A 26022-nucleotide genomic window follows, 5' to 3' on the forward strand; every position below is an offset into this window, starting at 1 on the left:
ACCTGTGATTGGTTAACGGAGGGGCTGGGGGGAAATCCCTCTTTTCCGTAGAGGTCCTGTAGAGGAGGCGGTGCATAACAAAAAGTAATGACCATCTATTTGGGTCCTGAAGAAGGAGGGCTATTTCACGTCGGACTACCGTATGTGTGATTGAGGTTTCTTCATGTTCGTGCGTACGTTTGCCCTTCATTGATATATCGTTGCGTTTCAGCCATTTTATCGTTGGATGTTCGTTGGTTGCGTTCGCTGACCGATTATTGAGCTGGCTGAACTTGGTGCCTCGTTTTAGGGTTAAAAGCGAGCAGCTAGCCACGTTGCTAACGTTAGCTACTACGAGCGCTGCTGTGTGAGCCGATGTCTGGAAGGGCGTACGAGTTTGACGTTTTCTCACCAAGTCTCCTCACATTTTGAGTTTAGTACAACGCGGTCCTCTCTCCTCAAAGCTGAACCGCCCAGTCAACATGGAAGGGACACACTTTGAAAGAGCATGAACACGACGACAAACGGCGACTAAAGAGGATTAAAAGCTACTCTGTCTTGATGGGGAAAAGTTGAGCTGAGGTATGAAACTCGCATGCACATGAGGAATGCTAGAGTAGATATTTGAGTTTTTGTAATTTCTGTTGCTCAAGACCCCGTAAAAAAGTGAATCACCGTTTAAGTCTGTTGTTTTATTAGTGCATTTGCCTACACACTTGCATCACTAATTACTGTATATGTGATGACTGCAATTGATTGTGTGTGTTGCTGTTGAAAGTAATTCAGTGTTACATAAACAGAGTAGCTGCAGGTCAGCTACAACGTTATAGGCCCACTCAGTGACTTGCGACATGCCATTTTGCTTTTGTTTTGGACAGGATTAACAACTTGGGATAAACTGAAGAACGGTTTCAAGTCTTCCTTGTGTATAAGGGCATGCAAAAACCTCAGGTGAGACGTTTTGCTTTTGAGACATACCCAGTATAACGTTATATTGATAGCATTTTTGGACAGATTTCATGGGATTGTTGCAGTGTCTTGATGTCAGAACTGTGATACTTTGAAATACATTCACGAGAAATCTCTTCAGAATAAGGTAGTATAATCCATAAACTAGTATCAGCATTGCCATTAGTACAACTGTACTATCAATATATAAAATAATTAAATCAAATTGAATTTGTCAGGTAATTTAATGTGACCTGTCCATTTGTGTCACCTTCTTAAGCCAAAGGCCGGACTTAAAGGACTGTGTAATGAAAAATGCACAACAGAAAAGGAATTTATCAAAACAGTCTATTACCTGTTAGGTGGTTTTCTGTCCATATGAGAACATTATATCATACAGCTACAGAGTGAATATTACTACTAGCTAGTTAGCCGCATTTAAAATCCGTGAAATATCAACTCACATGTTTTATTGTGTTTGCACGTGATAAAAAAAGAAAGAAAGGATAAGCTGCTATTTATTTATTTATTTATTTATTACTTATTTATATTTTTACGTCTTAAACACTTACTTCCTAGTTGTAGAGAACTAAGGTACTGGCTTATAATTATATAATTGATTACTAGAAGCTTCTTGTCTTTCTTGCATGTCAAATGTAAACAGCCTCCAGCTCTTCTCTCTCTGCTGCTCATCACTTCCAAGTGAATCTGATGTGGACCAAATACATCTAATAGCAAATTAAATTAACAACAACTTGAGATCAACGGTCCCACATGTTCTGAATTCATATAATTTAGAAATATGTCAAATAGTCATGTTATTTGGGCCAGAACGGGAGACTATTAAAATGAGGACCACATATGCTTCAGCTTTTGAATACATTTTCAATTCATTTGAAAGTACAACTAAGTGTGTACATGTGATCAAAAGATACCAAATGGGCATGGTTGGTGTCTTTATTGACTTTAACTGTAGCAGATTGTTCATGGAACTGTGTGCTGTGGTGATGGTACAGTCCATTAGGTCTCCTGCACGGTGAAATACCCTGCCCCACCCCCCTTTCGTGACTCCAGTAATTGGTTGCTTCCTCTCACATGTAACCCTATAGAAAGAGGCTGCTGTACTTAACTGTAAAGACCCTCCTGTATGTACCTCTGTACATGCGTGCTGTTTGCTGCATATGTTCAGTTGCCTTTGAGACTAATGAAGTGTTAAGTTCCCCCTAATGTCTTTAGGTCCTCAATTGCCTCCCTTGGTTAATGGTTTCTAGGCTAAACACATCACACAGGTAATGTTTGTTATATATGTAGCACAAGCCAGGCAGAAAAATATCTTCATGCAAAGAAAAATATAAGTCACTATATTATATAAGTACAGTGGAAGTATGTCCAGATTTCTTTTTAAAATGATTTTCAGAGTATGCACTGGATTATGGATGACATCTTAGTATACATGTGTTCACCTTTTCAAAAGCTTTCTGTTGTTTCTTATTAAATTATTTCAAAGTATTTCCTGAAAGAGAGACAGCCTTTAATGCAGGTTATCTAACTTTGACTTGTAAGCTAACTGCATTTGTATCTACATCACCCACATCTATCTTGCTGTCCGGTACTGTCCAGTTGGCTCTGTGCGTGCACGATGTGTGTGCTTGAGAATGTGCATTCTCTGTCAAATTCGGCATAGACATAAACAGGACTTTCTGTGTGTGTTGGAGAAGCCCTCTCCCTGCCTCGTCTCTTTCCCCTCTCCAGAGTCCAGCAAGGGGCCCAGCATAAGGGGGCAGGCTGCCGTCACTAGCTCTCTCTTGCCTTGCAGGCCAGCACTGGGGCCTGAGCAGGGGGGAAGTGGTGCAGAGACTATAGCGTTGGACACAGGACATGTGACCCCCCATCTCTTCCACCCCAGTTTAGCCCATCCTGTGTGGGGCACAGGTCACCTTGTCATGTGCTATTACCGCTGCTGTAACATTCTCCCTGTGATCATAAGAAGAGAGCATGAGATAGACCCGTGGAGGCTGCGTGAGGGAGAATGAGAGAGAGGGAGAGGGAAGCGAAGGGAAGGTACAGGACTGGACTAGTCTGTGCAGCCAGTTGTTTAGCTGAATTACAGACTCAGTTTGTCTGTTTTGTTGTTAGGTCCACATTGTCTTTTTTTGTCCATTGTTCTCTTTCTGTTCTCCCCGTGTTTGTTTTTTTTCTTAGGCAATTTCTAAACACAAAGCATATTTGAATTACACTTCTGTCACAAATCCCAGATCATGTTTTCTTTTAATGCTGCCTTTTTTTCTTCACTCCCTTCTTCCTTGTCCTTTTTAAATTTCACTTTTTTACCCAGTTTTTTGCCGTTATTGTGGGCCTAAATGTGAATGTGTGAATCTCAAGTCCATGTATTTCCATCGTAGCCCAGCTCTCTCTGTGCAGCCCGGGTCATTCCAGATCTGATTTGTTTTGTCTCCTCTGTACTTGTAGTGACCCAGTCCGAGGCATGCCATAAAACACATCGCCTTATGTTATCTCCCGCCTCCTTCCAACCATCTCTACATTTCTCCGTTATGTCTATCTATCTATCTATCTCTCATTTTTCTCTTTTAAGAGTAACTTTTGGCAGCATGGAATAATTTTAGAACCATTTGTGGGATTGCTTCATGTGATGTAGTTGGAGGATGCTTATTGGACTGTCAGACATGGCCTCCTACTCGCACTCAGGCGTTCCACAGCAATCCCTCTCTTTCCTCCAGCGCTGTTATAAGTCTGGATGTGATTCCGACTCTGACTCTTTATGTGTTGGGATGTGGTCTGTAAGCTCATTGCTGACATTCTTGGAACGTGATGCTAGAGGTTTTTTTATTTCCCTCTTTCCCCTTTCTCTATTGCACGTCTGTGTGCAGTTAAAGTGATCCCTCTTTGAAATGCTTTCTGGACCCTTCTCTTTACCCACTTTGTTATATCTTGCACTTTCTCAATCACATTTCATTTCAATGCCCAGGCACTAATGGCACTACTTAATTAGTTATGTTAGATGGTGGGTGCTGGTGGACAGTGGGTTTTTATGATCCCCTAATATTGACTTTGATGAAAGTTAATCCAATACCTGGGCTGCGGTCCAAATCCTTTTTTTTTTTTTACAGATGAGTTTTAACCTGGGTCTTTTTGTAAGATAACAAATGGCCTGTATTTCCTGTTTGGTAATCACATAATCTGAAAATGGAGGAGCTCAAAATTAAATGGCAAGTTGAACAGAAGGAGATAAGATACCTTATGAATTGTATTGGACTTCTGCCATGGTCCACCTTGGCACCTCCCTGTATGAAAATCTCACAGCAACTAAAACTGCAGCAGTGATACACAGACTCCCAAATTACTATAGTCTAGGAAATGCTCTCATTGTGCAATGTCATCGGCATAAAATGTTACTATTTGTCATATTAGCACTTAACAAGTTTGGTGGTGTATGTCTCTCAGGTTCACACCGTCTGTAGTTGAGACTTAATTGCCCGCTGATTAGATTGTGCAAGTTAGACGTTGGGACACTGGTATGCAGATGGTGCCAACAGTTCACACTGATAAATGTGACACAAGTTGTGTCATTACATGCAAACATTGGTGGAGGATTCCTTCAACTGCACCTGAGGTAAAAGTTGGCCAGATGTTCAGTTATAAATATTTAATCATTGGACTTTTAATTTAGTGTAGGTTAGGCGCAGGTTGGAAAGATATTATTTTATATGACAAGGGTATTTTTTCAGACATGTTGATCTTATTTTAGTCTAGACCACCAAGAGCACTAGACCATTAATCTTTAGAATGGATGACCTATCAAATGTTTGATGTTTCTGCAGACAGTGTCATGTGTTTAAATCCAACCTGGGACCCGTCGGCCCCTGGATTATGTGACACACACGTGCCATTTCTGCCATGATGTGAATAAATCAAAAGAGGAAAAGATGAGTCACTGCTCCACTGCATGCTAAGTAGCACTTGTTCTGCCTCTGCTGTTTTGTTGGGTAAAAATAAAGGGAAACTCCCTATCCTTTCCTCCAGCTATTCCACCAAAATTAGGGTAATGTCTTTATTTTGCAGCTTTCACCACCCAGTTGAAATGACACGCTAGAGTCAGGTCTGCGGTACTGCGCATAATTACAGCAGGCCTCATCTCTTGCTCATCAACCACTGCCGCTGTGTAACTCAGACTCCCAAACCCCAGGCTTACAGTACACATTGCTTTTCCTTCCTTATCCCCCTCGATTTAGCAGAGTTCATCAATTACTTTTTACACAAGGGTTATTTACGGGGGGGGGTGCGATCTCTGGGCACCTCACGATTCGATTCAGAGGCCAACGATTCGATTTTAAACCAACAATTGTATTATGTACATTTCCATGCATGATTTAAAAAATATAAATATGATTTTTATAAATCTAAAGTAGATTTTGACATACACTATTTTTCTAGTTTCAATGAAGTGTTTGTTTACTGAGGTTTTATTTTGTAGTCATTCCATGCCAAATCTTCTATGTCAGAGGCTCTGTCATGTTTAAAGGTGGAGAATTGGCTTCTTAGAAGGTACAGGTCGGCTGAAATGTGATAAAGTAGATAAACAGCCATTGTGTGTTTTGCCTAATTATTATGTCTTATTAGATCATGTGTGTGTGTATGTATATGTATGTATGTGTATATATACAGTATACACACACAACCTTTATTTTGTGGCAATTTTTGAGTTTTTTTTTTTTTTTCATACTCTTGCCTAAAGTCATAGTTGTTGTCCATTATCTTGCAGTCATGGAGACAGTCATGTCTGGAGATAGTAACTTTTAATTAAAATTCAACACATTTAAATAAAATTTAATAATCGAATATTGATTTAGCAGAAACAAGCTCTGAAGTGTTCAAGAGAGATATTGGTTCTTAATGCATCTAAGAACCAATTTCTTTTAAGTTTTATTTATATTTTGCTCCCGCCCCTAGTTAATTATTTAATTGCAGACCGAATGGTGCTTATTTTACATTACGTAATCAATTCTTCTCTCCACTTCTACCTGTTAAGAATAATGATATTGTCAATACTTTTAACTAGAGCTAAAATCATTAATCAGTAAATCAAGTAGTAAAAGATGAAAAAGTTATCGATTAGGAAAGTCAAATATGCCAAACATTTCACGGTAGCAGCTTCTCTCTTGACTTTGGTATCATTGTAATTGAATGTATTTGGGCATTGGACTGTTGGCCATACAACACAATACATTATTGCTTTAGGGAATAGTAATTTACCCCGATTTTGTTCCATTGTAAGGTTCAACTGAGGAAGTTAGCACCAGAATAATCAATCCATCCATCCAACATCCTTATAAACCCAAAAACCGGAATAACTGTCCTGGTTTTCATTGTTAATGCTCATTGGGTGAGCAGGGGGGTGTGGTGGCTGTTGATCCAATCTGTGTCTTGAACCTAACCTAACCACTTGCATTAAGATTAAATGTATTAACACCACTCATTGTCATATGTACATTGTTGGCCAACCAACAGTTTTTTTCATTGTCACATGGACAATTGTTCAACACACACACGCACACAAATACAAACAAAATCCGCTCCTTGATTTACAAAAAGTAGTAAAGCCACACCCCAACCTATTTATTAGAAAAGTCATACTAAAAATGTGATTCCTACATAAATAGCAAACCTTTTTCCTCTGTAACTTCTCAAGATGAGAGGCTGTCAGAAATGAGACATTTAGTATTTATATTTAGCCAGTAATTGAAGTACTCATAAATGTGTATTTTTAGCCATCTTTTTAGATGACAAAATCAGACTGTTTGTGTTGATTTCTTCTTTCTGGGCTATTGCTGAGTGTCGCTCCTCATACCATCCCTTTTGGCACAATCACCAACAACAGCCAGCAGGTTATGCCTTGTGACACAGAAAGCCACTGGGATAAAGAGGTCACCCCTCCCCTACTCACTGTATATATCCATATCTGTCTTTACTCCATCTTTCCAGCGTCTCCTTTTAAAATATTCTCTTATTCCACCTTCTTAAATGTGAATACATTCTGGTTTATTTACTCCTCTATGACAGTAAACAATTTTCGAGTTTTGGATAAAACAAGACATTTGAAAACAACAGCTTGGGGTTTGGAAAACACTGATTGACAATTTTTTTTGTGCCATTTTCTTATATTTTATAGACCAAACAAATTGCATATTTAAGAAAAAAATAAACAATGAAAATGACTGTTAGTTACAGCCCTACTTATTACAATCCACATGCACACTAATTATACCTGGAGGTGAAAATGCATAGTAATTGCCTGTAATGGATCAGGACTCGACCCTGTAAGCTTATCAGAAATCAGTCTTTCTGTTTTATCCTTAGACTTAATGCCAACATATGAGACATGAGTAATATCTCACATTATTACTGAAGTGATAGATTTGATTGATGCTGCCAAAAAAGACACAATATGTTAATCAGTTAAGAGTGAGACATTCAGTAGAAGCCTAAAACTCAAAACCTGTTCCATGGCTTTGCGTGCCCGGTCACAGGAATAAGTACAGATCTGGTCTAAACCTTGTGCATTATTTAGCACGCTCTTAGTACCACTGTGTATTTAGTGTAATGGCCTGTCAGAGCTGAATGCAATCACATATGACTGACATTACAGATCAGTTGATGATATGGTACAGTAATTGGGTGCTTTTCCCTGATGAGTGATGAGTGTGAATGCCTGGTGGGATTAGTTTGCCTAAATGCAGTAGAGCAGATTTTTTTTTTTTTACAAGGGTATTGTGCAAGTATTGTGTAACTCACCTCACCAAACATCAGCAGGACTCCAGAATGTCTTGTTTAAAAAAAAAAAAAAAAGAAGAAAAAAAAATTAACTTACTATGATTTATGTTTTTGTTCTTACATTAGAAGTTGTGTTTATCCCATGAAATCTGTTTTGATTAAAAGGTATCATATGAATCAGCATTTAAAGTTGGCCCCTCATACTAAGAGCCAGAGACAAAAAGAGAGAGAGCACAGCGGTGGTCGAGCATGCTAGAGAGTGAATGAAGCGAGGGAATGCCGTTAGTGAGAACAAAGCCGTTGTGTTCTTTTTTTTTTTTTAAATATGTTCAACACAAAAATGTTAACATGATACAGTAACTACTATATTTAGACCATATAGACCATTAAAACTAAATAGACAATAAACCATACAAGCATATGTGGAAACGACACCATAAGTCCATCATACTGTACATGTCTTTCCTCAGCAGAAAGTTTCCAAGGATTCCTCCAGAAAGCTCAGGTTCTTTCCCCATTTTCTAGTATAGACATCCATTATGTCATCCTTTTTTTTTTTTCTCTCTTTTTTTTCCAAAGGATGATACCCTAGCCAAAACGGTTATTTTCTAGTTGTTTCATGGCGGTTACTTTTAAACGCATCCAAACCTCAGTAAGACACTGCCGCCTTTTCAGATTATGAGTGAATGCATATCTTATATTCTTTTTGTGTGGGTCGGTAAAACGGACACACAGGCATACAGCAGTACAAAGCAGCACATTCTTGCAGCAGAGAAGAGGGAGAGTGGCAGGGAAACACTGAAGCGCTATGAGATGTTGAGGGGTGTGGCAAAACAGTGGTTGGCTGCACACCCTGCACGCTGTTATTGGCTGAGGAATACACAACCTAGATGGAGCCCAAATGATCTGCTGATGCCCATAAACGTCCCGTCCTCACAAAAATAAGAAGAAAATCGAAAATCCAGCCAGAGAGCTGGGTCTCTGCAAATCCGGACAAAGCGTCACACGTCTAGTGGGTCAAATGTGATGAATAAGAGGGATTACATTTGTATTAGTCTATGCATTGTTGTTTAGGAAAATCTTGCATTTTCTGCCTTTTTAAAAATCCATGACACTCACACCCGGAAGGAAGGAAGTTTGGTTAAACTCAATTACAGAAAACAGTGTTTTTGTGGGACCATTTGGAAATATCCTGTTCAGGTGTGCTGCACTTCATTTTTGGTGTTTTTACACAAACTCCAATTAGCGCCTGAGGCTTGGTCAGCAGGGTTACTTACATTTTGTAGGCAATATGGAGTGTGAGTCCTTAAAATGTAAACCTGTTATATTCCTAAAACCTAAGAATATTACATCACCTTAATGGCAAGTGTTATTGTATAGTAAATAGCCGAGAAGGCTTATCTTGATTACTGCAGCCTTTCTAGCTTGGTATGTTGTTCTGAGGAACCTTTGACTCATGTGTACCATACCACTGTACAGGTAATATGTGAGACAGTTGGTGGGAGAAGGAACAAGTTTAGACAACAGGACAGTTTAGGACACCCTTGCTTATTTTTTCACTGTAGACTTGTTGTTTACTGTATAAAAACATTATGCAGAGAGCAAATAAAATGTTAACATTTGTCAGGCAGTGCAGATGTAACCAACTTCATCCGTTTGTCTTTTTTCTGTACATTTGTGAAATTACCTCTCAGCTTTCAGTTTTCTTTAAATCAGCTGGCCGGAGCTCACTGTTTCAAGAGTTTAAAGTCCTATTGTTCATGTTTACACTTTTACTAAATATAGAAAAATAAGAATACAGTGGTTACATTTACAGAAAGTATGTAAGACTTTTCAGCAAACTAGTGGTTTTAATTAGACAGTAGTGATGGAGTGATCTATCAAAGGATTTTAAATTATTTAGTAAGGCCCTTACCTTGTTGGCCGTTGATTTTTGAGATTGTATTGTTTAGTAACCCCCACCCTCCGTTGTCCCTCCATCTTCTTCCGTCATTTGCTCCGCTTTCATTCTGCAGTTGAAGCAAGCAAGGAAGAGAATAAGAAAGGAGCTTTGTGAAAAGGACAGTGATTGTTTGTTTATGAGGATTCTAGCCTTGCGGTGACATGCCTTTTTTTTCTTCATTCCTCTCATGAGGCTGTTAAGTGAAATAGATACTTGGAGCACTATGTAATCAAATGTAACCAGATCCAGCATTTTGGAGTGGAACAAGAGTTTCCATTTGATTGATGTCGCTCCAGTTCCTCACCCCTGGACAAAAACGGTAGAGTTTAAGTTCACCACCAAAGGGGAGTCTGGGGACATGAATATGTCCTGAAGGAAGCAATGCTGTTTGGTTGCCATGGAGACAGGTGAAAAGACATGTTTCATGATGTTTTCAGATGTTGTTGTACTGAGTTTTTTTTTTTTACAGAAACCTTGTAAGAAATAAAAAAAGACAGTTAAAACATTATCTCATTAGATATATATTTTATATGTGAGGAAATATTTTTCATATTTCCTCACATATAGTGAGGAAATATGAGTTCTAAATAATGGCAGTCCAACATGCCTAACCTTATAAATCATATGTTTTAGTAGAAGGGATATTTCTACATGGTGAATAATTTACTAGTAAGTGTTGTAGAGTCATAGAAAACCCACAGACCCAACAGTCATGACATGCATGCTGCTCATTATGTGTACTTTAATCTGTAATTGAAAGGGGCATGATGTTCAATATCATAACAGTGTTGTGTTCAATTAGTGAGGTAATTGATTCTGTGAAGAAACGTGTCAATTATGGCCCATATTTAAGGAAGGAAGGAATCAAATGTTGTGCATGCTGGCTTTAGTGCATTTCACACTAAAATACTCTGCAAAATGTGTTGTTCCAGACAGAACAGCAGATTTTGATTAAAAAGTTGATTGGAGAGAGGAAAACATCTAAAGAAGTGCAGAAAAGTTTAGGCTGCTCAGCCAAAATGATTTCAAATGCCTTAAAATGGCATCCAAAGCCTGAACAACGCGGGAAAAAACATTACCTTTCGAATGGATCGGAGAATTTCCAAACTGGCAAAGGTTCAACCAATGCTCAGCTCCAGGAGAATCAAAGAAGATTTAAAGTTACCTGTGAGTGCTGTTACGGTCAGAAGAAGGCTATGTGAAGCAAAGCTATCAGCTAGAAGCCCCCGCAAAGTCCCAGTGCCTAACAAAAGACATGCACTTAATAGTTTGCAATTTGCCAAAGGACATATTGAATGGCCAAAGAAGAAATGGTGCAACGTTCTGTTGACTGATGAGACCAAAAATGTTCTTTTTGGGTCTAGGGGCCGCAGACAGTTTGTCCGACGACCACTATGTACTGAATTCAAGCCACGGTACACTGTGAAGACAGTAAAGCATGGTGGTGCAAATATCATGTTATGGGGGTGTCTTTCATAATGTGGCATTGGTTCTATTTATTGCATACCAGGGATCATGGATTAGTTTCAATATATCAAAATACTCAAAGAGGTCATGTTGCCTTATGCTGAAGAGGAAATGCCTTTGAAATGGGTCTTTCAACAAGATAATGACCCAAAACACACCAGTAAGCAAGCAAACTCTTGGTTCCAGATGAAAAAGATTGATGTTATGGAGTGGCCAGACCAATCACCGGACCTCAATCCCATAGAACACTTGTGGGGTGACATCATAAATGCTGTTTCTGAGGAAAAACCCAGTAATGTAGAGGAATTGTGGAATGTAGTTCAATCATCCTGGGCTGGAATACCTGTTCACAGGTGTCAGAAGTTGGTCAACTCTGTGCAACACAGATGTGAAGCAGTTCTCAGAAATAATGATTATGCAACTAAATAATACAACACTGATTCAAAGTAAAGCGAGTCCTTAAGACATTTTTCAGTTTATACAGTAAAGGTTTGAGTTTGTAAAGGCAAATGCTGCTATTTTTTTGAACAGCCTAATATTCCTATTTCTTCAATGTCTATAAAGATAGAACACAAAGTTGATCAACTTTGGTCATGATTTGATCTGGAATTGAATGTGCAGTGTTTCCAATATTATGAAATTAAAAGCTATTCTAATGATTTTGAGCATTATTCACTTTTTTAAAACACACTGCTATTATTCTGAACATAATTGTATTTTCCATGAAGTGCAACACTGACGGAACAGATTATAATATAAGAAAATATTCTTAAATTTACTTCAAATGTTAGAGGTTTACATGTTTTTCCATGTTATTGACTAGGTAAACAGTTTGTTTAACCAGGAGATGAGTTTGTTTATCTTTTTCTCTCTTATTTTTCTCCATTTGCCTTTTCTTTGTCTAGTGATGGAGTCAACAGTTGTGAGTACGTCCACTCTGACCCCTGATGAGTTTGATAGAAACGTGCCTCGGATCTGCGGCGTGTGTGGTGACAAAGCCACCGGCTTCCACTTCAATGCCATGACCTGTGAGGGTTGCAAAGGTTTTTTCAGGTACACAAAAGCAAATGTGAGGTCACAGTTCTATTGTAAAGCAGTAAAACAATTTCAATGTACAGACACACACAAACACAAGCACAATTTCTTATATCACCCCGATGAAAACAAAGAGATGCAAATTACCTGTCAAGTTATTGACATATGTACACGGTGGCTTACAGACACAGGTCTGAACTCACATAAAAAATGGACACACACACACACACACACACACAATAATTACCTCCCACGGTTAAATACGAATACACACAAAACCACTGACAACATCAGAGAAATGCCCAGCAGCATGTATAGAAAACAAATGAGCAACTTCCTATAGTGAATGACTTGGCTGCTGCCTCCTCATTGATACACAAATGAGTTTCCAATTTAACTAAGAATAAAACTAGAGCAAGTCGTGTGTGCGTGCGTGCGTGCGTGTGTGAAGAATCCGCCCATTTACGCCTGTTCTTCTCGGCTATGTTGATGTTTAAAGGGAGAGGATGAAAAAGAAGGATGTTTGATAATCTCCTTCCTCGTCTCTCAGCTGGCCCTTGTTTGAACTCTTACCAAGCATGCTTATCTGCGTGTTTATGCACACATCTGTGTATAAATGATCATACTACGTACTGTCCATCACTGACTAAATCCTTATGCTTTGCGTCACTGTTTGGCAAGACTCTTTTACCCCTGGTTTCCTTGGGACCCGTCCATGTTTATGCTGTCTTGAAGTGCAAAAACATTCATCCAGTGCTATCATGACTATAATATGTGCACAGCACTGGCAAAGGTGCCAAAGTGGTAGATTTATTAAATTCAATTGATTTGCTCCCGTATCAACATTCAGATTCAAATTCTCAATAACTTCAGTGAGTCCTTTGTATTTTACGTGTGTCCGTGTTTATACACTGATAAATGTGTGTATTTTAATAGACTGAAATGTATACAATTTATTTAGGCGCAGTATGAAGCGCAAGGCCGCTTTCACATGTCCCTTTAACGGCAGTTGCACCATCACCAAGGACAACAGGCGCCACTGCCAGGCATGCCGACTCAAACGCTGTGTGGACATTGGCATGATGAAAGAGTGTAAGTATTGACAGATGACCCCTATTTCTTCACGGCAATACTCTTTAACATTACACCTTGTTATTTACTGCATGTATTTAAATAGAGAGCAACCCTTCTGGGTTAAATGCGTGGTCCTTACAATAAATAAATGATTGTATTTATTAGTTTAAAGTTTTTGACAATTTATGGTCGCACAACACTGTTGAAAGTAGATCAAAACTATGTCCTAACTAAGTCCAAGACAACCCTCCCACGTAAACGAATTAGACATTCATATAAAATACTGCATATAAATTACATTAAGTCTTCAATCTTTTTTTTGAATGGATGGTAAAATTGACAGAACATATTTTTGCAGTTTTTAGGGGCCTACTGTCCCTCTTGTTGTTATGTAATATTTATACTGGGGTCAAGGATCTCTGGGTCTTTGCCCCCATTAGAGTGTTGACATGTTCTCTTTGAAATATTGAGCCTTCCTGTATTGTGTATAGAGTTAGTGTACTCCATCTGAAGTTTAAACACCTGCTGTTATGTTCAATCTAACGAGGCCTCTTCTTTCCACACAGTCTTGTTTATTTTCATGGTCTTTAAATAGCAGGTAAATTTGTTTACTCCCGTTCTATCCGGATATTGTCTCCCAGGCCTCTCACTTCCAGCTTAATGTTCTTTCACTGAGGGGTTGTGGGAGACACTGCGATTTACTGTACTTGGAGAGGAGCTAGTGGCATTGCTGTTGCAAAAACAGCAACATGTTGTTGTGACCCTGCTCTCTCTCTCTTGCTCTCTATCGCTTGCACTCTATTTTTCTCTCTTGCTCTCTTTCTCTCTCTTTCTCTCTCTCTCTCTTTCTCTCTCTCGCTAGTTTGCTCTGGCTGTCTCTGTGAGCTAATTCAGTGGTTAGAACAACAAGGAGCAAAGACAATGCTTTCACTTGTGTATTGCAGCAGGGGTCTCCATATGTACCCGTCCCCTCCCATTCTCTTCCACCAGAGAATAACAACTCCCAACCCCCCCAACACCACCACCCAATACCACATTGACATTGCTGTCTTCACAATGTAAAACACAAGTAATGTACATACTGAAAAGCTTTAAAAGTGGTGTACCTTTTAAGCAATTTTGATGAACCTATTTTTCCCCACCATGCATGTGTTTTCCAGTGTTTAGTTTACCTGTTTGTGCTTATATAGTTCATATCACATATGGTTATATCATATATAAATTCATATATAAAAACACTTTCTCTCTCCCTTTTTGTTACTTGCTCCCTCAGTCATTCTGACAGATGAGGAAGTGCAGAGGAAGAAGGACCTGATTCAAAGGAGGAAGGATGAGGAAGCACAACGTGAAGCGGAGAAGGAGGCGAGGCGGCCCCGGCTCAGTGACGAACAGAGTCAGGTCATCGCCACGCTGGTGGAGGCTCACCACAAAACATATGACGACTCCTACTCTGACTTCTGCCGCTTCAGGGTTTGTGTCTTTATACTGTTATCTTCATCATCATGTCAACAATTTGCAGTCAGATTTATTTAAGTTCAGTCATTTCATGGGACCTTAAGCAGAAAAATCTGCCTGATATTGGGTCCTATTTTAACGATCTAAGCGTACGTCGTGAAGCGGCGGGCGCAGGTGCGTAAAGAGCGTGTCCAAATCCACTTTTGATCACTTTGGCAACGGAAAAAAGGTGCACCAGGCGCGTGGTTCAAAAGTGTTGTACTTAGTGTCTTCATTAATTCATAGGTGTGTTTTGGGCGTAACGTGCAATAAACCAATCAAGAGTGTCATCTCTCATTCCAAAAGACAGGCACATTTGTACCTTGGCGCATTGCTATTATGATGGCGGATTTGCTAAGCAGGAAGGGGAGGTTTTCAGGAGAAGAAACTGATTTGAAAATTAAAAATACTACATAGAGAAATATTACTAGTATTATTAGTATTAGTATTATGATATAATGCAGTTTCACTTCCTGCACAAGCAGATTATATCAATACTATTTCACATTGTAATATTTTTATTTTGTGTGTGTGTGTGGGTGATAAGCATAGTGCGCGTGCTGTGCACGAGCCTAGGCTCATTTTACTAATGTGTTGTTAAAATATCAATGCGTTATTGACTTTAGTACAGGTTTTTTGTTGGTCAATGGTGCGATCACCTTCAGCTGCCTCAAGATTGAAATACGCCAAGAATGCACCTGAACACACCTCCCTGTAAGACCAGGACACCCATGGGTACACAGATGGGCACAGGAGCCTTTGCTATTTAAACAAAGTGGGTGCTGGATGGGAATTTGAAAACTGAGTGAATCTTAAGACTAGCACTTGAGCAGGGCACAAGAAAGGGCTGCACAATTAACCACATTTTAATCACAATCATGATTTTGGCTTCCCACGATCAAATTTGGGTAGTCGAGCATATTTAAAATGCGTCATTCCGCTCACAGAACGCTCCAGTTTTTTTGTTTTTTTTTGCAAATCCAATCTACCGCTCCGTAAACATCTGTCTGATCATGTTGTCAGAGTTGTTCCCTGCACCACGCAGCTTAGTTTCTAGATGTAGACATTCAGAGGATAAGTAACATATCATTAACAGATAGCATACGTCGGTCACAAGGTTTACCAGTTTACTAGTAAACGCAACATTTTGTCCCGTCTGTCTTGTTTTTCAAATAACAGCAGTGACCAGTGCTAGTTAGTCTTTGTTAGCTCACAGGGCTCTAGGGTGCGACTAACATTTTTCCGAGGTCTCACCGGTGCACCTAATGTCCTCGCATCCACTGCCTCTCCACAAACGAATCAATGTTGTTTATATCAATATGGTTTAATTTTGCGTTTCCTGACCCATTTTTTCGGTAAAGTTGTGCCTGTGTTTTGATTGGCGAAAAACACAGAAAAAGTTATTGAGTGCAACTAACTTCAGTTTGAATAGTAATGGCATGTGAGACAGAGCCTGCTGGATCTGGGCGAGAGATGTGACCCATGGCCAAAAAATCATAGCTAATAAAAATGCAGCGTAGTGACGATACAGACATGTCATACACACCACGTGTGTAACTCTGCTGACCCGCCATTGATGAGTCAGCCGTCACTCTGTGAGTAGCATACGTCCATCGCACTCCACCTCTCTGCCTAGCTCTTTTAATCAGTTATTGTTGAAAACAAGTGAAGAAGCTTTCTCAGAGATAATTTTTTTTTAATATATCCTAGGCTATTTATTTCAGATAATTTTCATTTACATGTGTTGCTGTATGTACAACAAACAACTTTAACATGAGGAATGTAGAAAAATATGGATGTGAAAGCAGTTATAAATAGCGTGATATGTGACAATAAAATTTGTTTTGGTAAAAAATCAACAACTAATCACAATAATTAATCGTGATCTCAATATTGATCAAAATAATCGTGATTATCATTTTGGCCACAATCGTTCAGCCCTAGCACTAGATAGGGCCCATGATGATAGTGTTAAATTGACGGAACAGTTCTAGCTCTATTAGACCAGTATTATGCTGCTTTAGAAGTATCTACATTTCTTGCATTAACCAGCTTTTAAGTGTTGTTGATTCCTTAAATCAGAATTTCCTTGTGCTTGAGCCTTGGTCTATCGCCTGTCAACAAAAGTCATGCTTTGTATCGTTTACACATAAATCTTAGAAATGGACCTAGTGGTCCATTTCCTCTCCAAAACTCTGTATTGAATCCACCTTAAACACATCTGCCCTTTCAGATATCTAACCTGTAGTTCATCCCAAACAAAATATTCTTACAGTACATGCTCAAGTCCAGTAATTTAAACCCTATTGTTTTCTGCAGATATTCAGCAAAACCACATATTCTGTATGTTTTAATGAGTTAGAATTATGGACATAAAATTGTTTGTTAATAAAGATTGTGAAAGAAGATTTTTTATTTTTGGTAAATAGACTTATTTAAAAATGCTTTGGTGTCTTTTTCTGCTATCTAGCCTCCTGTGCGCGAGGGCCCAGTGACGCGTAGCGCCAGCAGAGCGGCCTCTCTCCACTCGCTGTCTGATGCCTCATCTGACTCCTTCAGTCACTCTCCAGGTAAGAGACACACACTATGGAGACTTCAGTCACATCAAGTGAAAACACTGACAGTGGAGGGTTACAATGAAACTAGTTTGTTCTGCACACTTGCCCTTGTGTAGGAATCATCTAGAAACAAATTGTATATTGAAACAACGTGGGATCAGGGGTGTTTGGTAGGCCTGTACAATTATTAAATAATTGTCTATCTGCAATATCTTTTACATAATCACGGTTATTTTGTATAACCGCAATCAAAGCATTAGCACATTATTTTAAATAAGATTTGTCACGCTATTGTTTGGATCCATTGCTACACTGGCATAGCATCACAAAACCTTAACATTAGCTAGCATAAAAAATACCATGTTTTTGTTTTACTGCACATTGCTGCAGCTCCTCTTTTTACCTTGTGTGTTGAGCTTTCTGTTTTAGCTACAGAGCGAGGCATCACACTTCCTTTCCATCTTTGTTGTTATACATGCATAGTAGCTAGGTAAGGACAAGTAGCCCGTCAGGAGTAGAGCATGAGTGCGTGCCACCCTTAGCAGCTAGGCGAGCATTATAACGTGTTACAAAGTGGCGCACGTTCGTCACGGAAATAAAGGCCCGACTACAATAGAGCTGTTTGGAGCAATTGGTGAACAGTGTTTTCTGTCGGAGATGGTAAGTCCCTTTGCGTTGGAATTTGAGCTTTTTCACTTTGTAAACTTATTACGTGGACAAAAAGATATATAAAACACAATAAAGGAAAGGGAAAAAAACAAAAGCATAATATGATTACTTTCAAGGGGAACTATGCAGGTTTTCTTTTAGCTTGATTTACCTTAACTGAACAGCTTTGGAATTACTGGAATGGTTATATGATTTTCTTCGAGTTGAATGGTGGTCTTCTTGCTCCCCCCTAGCGTCTATAAGCGGAAAAAACGCCCTTGCAATTTTAGCCAGCAAACAGGGTCTCATGATATCAGGTCTTGTGATGTGACGAATTACTTCACGGCACAGCACACATACACACATTACCATAAATCCCAACGCTGTAGTGGAAATGGGCTGTTATTCATTAACATTATGTTGACGTAGTTCCACAGGGATATGTGCTTTTATTTTTCTAATCTGGACGGAACAACTTGTTTGCTAACTTTTTCTAAGGTCCAAATGGGTATGACTAGATGGTAATTGTTTTTGTTTGTTTGGATGTGCCTAATTGTAATTACTGTATATAAGTGATTATTGGTCTGAATGTTTAGCTAAAGCTATGCTAGCGGCAGCTGTCACTTGTTGCCAGAGCAACTCCAACATCCTGGGCTGTAGCTGTCTAAAGCCAGAGAAATTAAACACGCCTTTTCTGTGTGTTTGTTTTGTTATTGACGGGAACAAATGTTCTTTTTTTGTTCATGTAAGCAAAAATGCCAATGTTTTCTGATAATAAAGAGGTGTGGTTTACTTCGTAGGCTGTGAACCTGCGTATCTGCATCGCAGAACAAAAGATGTATCCTGTGATTCATTTAAACTTTAGTTTGAAAAGGAAATAAATAGACAAATAGACCACTAGCAACAGTTTGAATTGTTACAGGCCTATATTATCAAAATATACTTGACGTAAGATGGCATTTTCTTCCAGTTCAGCTGTTTGCATGTTGCATTTCTTACGCCCCTTTTACTGAGAATCCAGTGGAAATTCTGTGAATGACCCCCCCCCCCCCGACACCTGACTCCTACTAGTAAACATCAGTTCATTAATGCATCCGCCACTAATGGAGCAAACACAGCGAGGAACACGGTGCCATGGCCCACCGCCAACACTCAGCAGAGACACATGACTCAAAACTACCCCAGCAAGCTCTGCATGCTTCACATGTTGTCGTAGCGGTCATCTCACTCATGCTGACCTGACGCTTGTGTATTTTTAGATGATCCTTTCCGTCAACAGGGCTCTCTCTTTTCCATTAATTCTTTCGGTTCTCTCCGCACAGAGTGGGTCAGCAGACAGTGTGTGTCTATGCATGGGGGAATTGTGTGTAACCACTTTTCTCTCCCTCTTTTCTCTTCTTGCGTCCTCTCTGCTTTGCTGTCTTTTCTTGCTCATTGTAGAGTCAGTAGACACAAAAATGAACTTCAACAACCTACTGATGATGTACCATGAGCAGGGCAGCAGCCCTGACTCCAGTGAGGAGGAGGGCTCCAGCTTCTCCATGCTGCCCCACCTGGCTGACCTGGTCTCCTATAGCATCCAGAAAGTCATTGGCTTTGCCAAGATGATCCCCGGGTTCAGGTATGTGTATGTGTTTGTGTCACTCACATGTCGGTCGTAAGAGGGCTGCAACCAATTTGTGATAGGTTAACAACTGACGTTAAAAAAACAGCAGATTTTGACTCTTAAGCTGGCAAAAAATATTGTCTTTCCAGAAATCACAATTGGCAATACAAAATGGCAAAAAAACATGTTAGTAGAAATAATTACTTTAGAATAATGACATGACTAATTTCGTCTTGGGCTGTACGGTTTTGCATATTTATTGTGACAAAAAGATTGAGGAGAATGTCTTTGGACTTTCTGTTGATCTGATGCTCTTGTTGATTTTCTGTTTGCATGTGGAATAGACCGCTCAAGTAAACAAGTATTGATGTTTGGCAAAGGTAATCTTTTCCTGAACAAAGACATCTGGTAGGGCTCCACAATATATCGGTTTTATTCATCATTATATCTCCATCGTAAAAAGATTTTTGAGTCTCTGTAGAAAACGGCACTTTAAAATTTGACTTTCATTCTCTTTTTTTTTCTAGTGGTGCCTTTTGTGTTCCGTTTAATATTCAGTTTGTTAAATTAAAAAAAAGTTGGAAATAATTTCCTTTCAGTTTTTTTTAATCAACAAGCCATTTGTTGTATTTTTGCAGTATACTGAAAGCAGCAGAAAGGCAGCACTGAGTACACTTTATAATTTATTTATAGTAAATAAAATTGAAATCATACTATTCAACAATACAGTTTTCAGACCTCATGTATTTTGTATTTACACATCTCTGAGTGACTCTTTACCTAAATGTGTGTTGAAGACTTTGTACAGCTCCCTGTTTTCCTGCCAGATTAGTCGATATTGTGCCACAGTGATGGCTGTGGTCTAAAGGCCATAGATTACTGAGACTGTATATTACAGATAGCTAACACATTGTGGAAAATCTTTTTATGTTGGTGTTCCTTCACTGAAAGAGGTTGTATATTTGTTCAAGTGTGTTAGTAGGTGATTGTTTAACCTTTAGAGCAAGAGTATTTAATTCAAATTCAAAGAGGTCTAGTTAGAGATGTTGTGGGGGGGAAGGCTGCCTGCGGTGAGGATTAGACGACGGAACGGGTGCGGTTACAGGCCTTATAATACATCCATGAATGGGAGTGGATGGCTAGAAGAAACAAAGCTTCTTGAATAGGAGTCGAAAAATAAAAGGGCTAGTGGCGGAGTAGTTAAGTCTCAAATACCACTTGGGTATTTAAAAATATCTCTTTTTAAAGTACATTTAAAATTACAGATTACTCTGCAATAATCCCGAGTTAACTAGGACATCAAACCATTAATCACGATTCAAAATTGTAATTTATTGGCAGCCCTAATCTCACACACTTCTTAACAACTGTAACATCTACTTTTCTCTTTCTAGTTATAGTATATAACCCACTCTTCCATGTTGTCTTGTTCAGTGAGCGAAATAGTGAATTTCCTGGGCTGCTTAACTAGTGCAGTAAAGTCTTGAAAAGCTGCACTGGTTAGAAAAGAAACACTCCGCCATAAGTGTAATGAATCTGAACTTATCAGTTATAGTTCTTGGTCCGAACCGGATGTTATCTGGATCCGGACCAAAAACCGCCCATAAGGCTTCAGAGGAAGAAAGTTTGAATGGCACAAGGTTGATTCTTAAGAGATACAAAAGGAGAATGCACTATCACCTAGAAAATAGAATAGAATAATATACCTCTATACCTCATTACTAGTAATGTAAAGGCAAAATAACAATAGCGGCCCGAGGCTTTTTCATTGTTTCTTTCCCACCTTCCTCACATTGCGATCGCTGCCTTTCAGCACGTTTGTCTCTCAGCATGTTGACAGGGTCAAACACTCAGTGACTCGGGGGGTCACCCCAAAGTCAATGCTAAAACTAGTTGGGGCCTGTTTTTCCTGAAAGTTGTTGTTCCCACTGGCAGCGAGTGATGGACGCGGTCGGATTACTTTTGGAATGTTTGTCCACTTATGATCTGCCCGCTAAGCCCTGAAAAACACCCCAGACCTCCCCTGAAGATCTGCAGCTTTCAGCTCATTTCTCCTTCTAGCTCAGCAGTTTAATTTAATAAACATTTAAACAACTTTCATAACATTACTACATTTACTGTGACAGTCACTGCGCTTAAAACGGCATCTGTATGATTTATGTCTGTCAAATGAGTTATCCATACACAGGGACCCATCACAGAAGGAGAAAGCAAACAGAGAAACGTATTGTGGATGTTTTTGTCTTCCTGCACAGCATACTTCTGAAAAACTTTGAAGAATGTGACTGACCTTAAACCTGTGGTCAGTAAACCATTAATAAACAAAATCCTTTGACATGAATTATACAACTCAGGAACTGACATAAACACACCGAAAGGGAAGATACTTGGTTTGACTCTTTACCTGGTTACCTGTTGCTGGATCACTTGGCTTTCAAATTAAACATGAGTGTTGTTCACTAACTTAGTAAGTGATATTTTTCCCTGCAGGGAGCTGACTGCAGAGGACCAGATTGCCTTGCTGAAGTCCAGCGCCATTGAGGTGATCATGTTGCGCTCAAATCAGAGCTTCAACCTGGAAGACATGTCCTGGAGCTGTGGTGGGCCTGACTTTAAATACCAGATCAGTGATGTCACCAAAGGTCAGTGTCAACTCAGCCACGTGTAAAGTCTGACCGCCGTGAAAATTAAATAGTGTGTATGTACATGCATGCTCGTCAACCCATTTTGCTCAGCTAGCAGCTAGCTGAAGAAAAGACACACATGTTACACCTTAACACTTCTATTCAGAGGTCGAAGGAAGCAGTCTGGCTGTAAGACAGTGATCATTAGCGTTGGAGTGCAGAAAAGGTTGCTGATGGTCGCCTCTGTACATAATAGAGCTGTCTCAAACAATTTCTTTTTAAAGTAATTAATATAGTGATTATTTTTTTGATTAGTTGACTAATCTGATGATACATTGTTCAATTAATCTAACGATTAACATTTCTAGAAGCAATTATTTTTTCCATTGCTCAATTATTAACCATTTACACAAAACGAATTTTAATAAGGTTCAATTCTTTATGTATTAAAAATTGTTTTGCAATTAAAGTAAAAAAAGTAAGTGCAAAAAGATTAGCCTGTATTTGCTGGTTTTAACAGTAGCCGTGTTATTTTAAGTCGCAAGGCGTCAACGCAAATTATTTGTGTCGACGCAATAACGTAATTGATGTTGTCTACATTGCCGAATCGTCTCAGCCATAGTACATATCCCACAGGGGTGGGTAACAAAATTAATACAGCATAGTATTGCAATATTTTCAGTGGCAATACTGTATCAATACACAGGCACCATGCCGATTGATCTTTTATTATAAAGGTGTTGGTCAGTTTGTCTGCTTGATAATCCTATTTTGCAGCAAAAAAATTGAAGTGGTATGAACAAACAGAGAAATGTATCTTTTTAGATAAAACAGATGTTGACATAGTTTGCTTTTGGGGACATCATTTGAAATTGGGAAAAAGTTAGAAAAAGGTAACGTTTAAAATTGGGATAATGTCGTATCGTGGCATAAGTATCGTGATGATATCGTATTGGGAGGCGTCTGGTGATTCCCAACCCTAATACCCCACAGGAAAAGGATGCTAATACACATTTTTCTGCAAAACCAGTCTTACATTTTCACAGAGGCTCCTGGGGGTAAGGCTTTCGTTTGCCTTTCTCACAAGACCCCTCTCTCTGGGATTAACCAGAAGAATGTCCCTCCTGACCTGCTCACCACACAAAACAACCACTGTCTGGGCCAGGAGAAGCAGCTCTGTTGTGCTCTTCATGACATTGACATGACATTGACATGAACATGACTAGAATGCAGATGTTTTTTTCTTATGCAGTAATTAATAACATGTGTAAGTAGAGATATAAGTACAGAAAAAAGTTGAACTCTCTTCAACATGGTACTAAATTAATTCTGCCCCTTGTTTCACAGTTGCAGTTCATTAGTAATTTTGTAACACAGTAACACAGTCATAGCTACTGCTGTGTATCATTAAAAATGTTCAATAAAATACTTTTTTTCTATAGCTATCAAAGTGATACTTTTCAATACTTGCTAAACACTTTTTTTCAGAAAAACATTTTAAATTCAACTTTTCAATAACCAAATCTTTAAACGCAGCATGAGTAGGATTTTCATAAAAACAATGTATAGACACATTAAAAAACAAAATTTCATTTTGGTGTGTTCGTGATGTTTCTGGGTATCAGGCTTTGGAGAAATGGTGTATTGCCACAGTGCATAGGGTGTGAAGGCTAGACTCCAAAAAAAGAATAAACATGTTAAATGCCCACATCCAATAGTAAGCTATAAAAATGGCGGACACACCGCCTGAAAACACACACTTATAGTGATGCAAAACGACAAGCGGAAAAATCTCATTCCAAAACGAGATAGAATCTGGGGTTGGGGTTTAAAAAAAACACAATGTAGTCAATGCTCAGAAAGCATAAATGTTTCATTCACAGCCCCTGGCGTGTAATGAGGAAATTAAGGTACAAACGTGTGATCATTGTTTGTATGGCTTCTTTTTTATGTACTGTATCTACAACCCCCCCTCTGTAGCGGGCCACACTCTGGAGCTGTTGGAGCCACTGGTGAAGTTCCAGGTGGGCTTGAAGAAGCTCAACCTGCAGGAGGAGGAACATGTGCTGCTGATGGCCATCTGCTTGCTTTCTCCAGGTACCGTAGGTCTAACTGTGTGGAGGAAGGAACCTATAGAGGGTCATGATGAAGGGTTTAAGTGATCTTGTTTGCCTCTTTTTTTCAAATTGAGAATATATTCATTAGCTTTTATTTTTAGCAAAAAAATAAATATAAATAATTTGATTAGAGATTATTTGAATTATTGAGTGTGAGAATGTGAGTGTGACAGAGTTCTTATGCTTATACAAGGCACCTCATTATTCATTAGATATAAATGTGCTGTATTTATATAGTGCTTTTCCAGTCTTAACAACTGCTCAAAGCGCTTTTACATCTACAGGAAACATTCACCATTCACACACATTCATACACTGTGGCCGGGGCTGCCGTACAAGGTGCCACCTGCTCATCAGATAAACATTCACACACATTCACACTCCCATGCACAGCACCGGGGGCAACTCGGGGTTCAGTGTCTTGCCCAAGGACCTTCCGATTGGCAGGCAACCGCTTTACCACTGAGCCACAGCCGCCCCCTAGATGTACATTTGAAGTTCTAAGATTGTTTTGTGGGCTAAAAACTATTCCATTTTGGTTACTTTGTAGCTTGTGTAACAACCATAAATAAGTTAAGACTCTCCTCTCCCCCTCCTGCAGACCGCCCAGGTGTGCAGGATCATGCAAGGATTGAAGCCCTCCAAGACCGTCTGTCAGAGACCCTGCAGGCCTACATCCAACTTCGCCACCCAGGGGGACAGCTGCTTTATGCCAAGATGATCCAGAAGCTGGCCGACCTGCGCAGCCTCAACGAGGAGCACTCCAAACAGTACCGCTCGCTCTCCTTCCAGCCGGAACATAGCATGCAGCTCACTCCGCTCGTGTTGGAGGTGTTTGGCAGCGAGGTCTCCTAGAACTTCTGAACCACCTCAATGAGGAAAGATGGAGGCAGCAAGCAAGCTGAGGATGTGCTGTCTGTGTGTCTGTGTGTGTGTGTGTGTGTGTGTGTGTGTGTGGGTGTATGTGTGCGCGCATGTGCGTGTTATGGAGAGCAAGCAGATGTTAAGGGACTAAACAAGGAAACTTCATATAATACAAATCAGCTATACATACAGTACAACTTCTGCTTATATACACTGATTTTGTCTCTATTTAAATCAACAAACCGCTGCTTTAAATGTCTGGACATTGGGTGTGTATGTGTGTATATCTATACACACCAACACAACAAGCATACTCAGTTATTCATTTAGCCATTCAGTTGAGCTACCTCTTTGTTTTACAGGGGTTGTTTTACATTGCCTATGTAAAACAGTAACCTTTACACAGAACAATTTAGACATAGTCTACTATACTATACTGAGATTTCAGTATTTTTCAGTGCAAAAGCAGTGCCTGCACATTACTTAAAAAAAAATTCATCCGCATCTCTCCAAGGCAGCGACTATATGACTGTGTATACCATTCTAAACACATACCTTTCACCAAAGGTATAGTCAACTACTTTCTAAAAAAGCTTCCATTACCTAAAAACAACATAGCTGCTTGACGGCTTGTTTCATGCATGCAGCCACTGGACATGCTAGCAAGTTGTCTGACTAACCTCACAGCCTATGAAGGAAACGGTCATTGCTTAGGTTTATAATGCAGAGTACGGAACAGTCTGTAGTTTTGTGAGGTTTTGACAGGACTTTGGGGTGCCTGGTTTTGAGATGAGAATTAGCCACTAAATGTGTTAGCTACTTTTACACTGCTAACTGTCAATCAAACCAAGCCGGCATTATGGCTTGTTACTCTCTT

General features: G+C 39.4%; 1 protein-coding gene across 1 annotated transcript; it reads left to right on the forward strand.

The window, feature by feature from the left end:
* Positions 1–59: 59 nt before the first annotated feature.
* On the forward strand, positions 60–26022 carry LOC117943381 (vitamin D3 receptor B). Its single transcript, XM_034869468.1, has 10 exons — positions 60–561; positions 858–930; positions 12031–12178; positions 13122–13252; positions 14508–14704; positions 17199–17298; positions 19375–19555; positions 22031–22182; positions 24145–24261; positions 24883–26022. Exons 3-10 carry the CDS (start codon positions 12033–12035, stop codon positions 25134–25136), a joined length of 1278 nt encoding a protein of 425 aa, XP_034725359.1. The 5' UTR covers positions 60–561; positions 858–930; positions 12031–12032; the 3' UTR covers positions 25137–26022.

Source organism: Etheostoma cragini, chromosome 4, assembly GCF_013103735.1.
Source record: "Etheostoma cragini isolate CJK2018 chromosome 4, CSU_Ecrag_1.0, whole genome shotgun sequence".
Lineage (NCBI taxonomy): Eukaryota > Metazoa > Chordata > Actinopteri > Perciformes > Percidae > Etheostoma > Etheostoma cragini.

What these genes read in the sequence shown, in the direction of transcription:
- LOC117943381 (XM_034869468.1), top strand. Translation starts at nt 12,033, where the DNA reads ATGGAGTCAACAGTTGTGAGTACGTCCACTCTGACCCCTGATGAGTTT. An exon ending in GGTTGCAAAGGTTTTTTCAG is followed by an intron (nt 12,179 to 13,121) that starts GTACACAAAAGC and finishes CAATTTATTTAG; the next exon opens with GCGCAGTATGAAGCGCAAGG. An exon ending in CTCCTTCAGTCACTCTCCAG is followed by an intron (nt 17,299 to 19,374) that starts GTAAGAGACACA and finishes TGCTCATTGTAG; the next exon opens with AGTCAGTAGACACAAAAATG.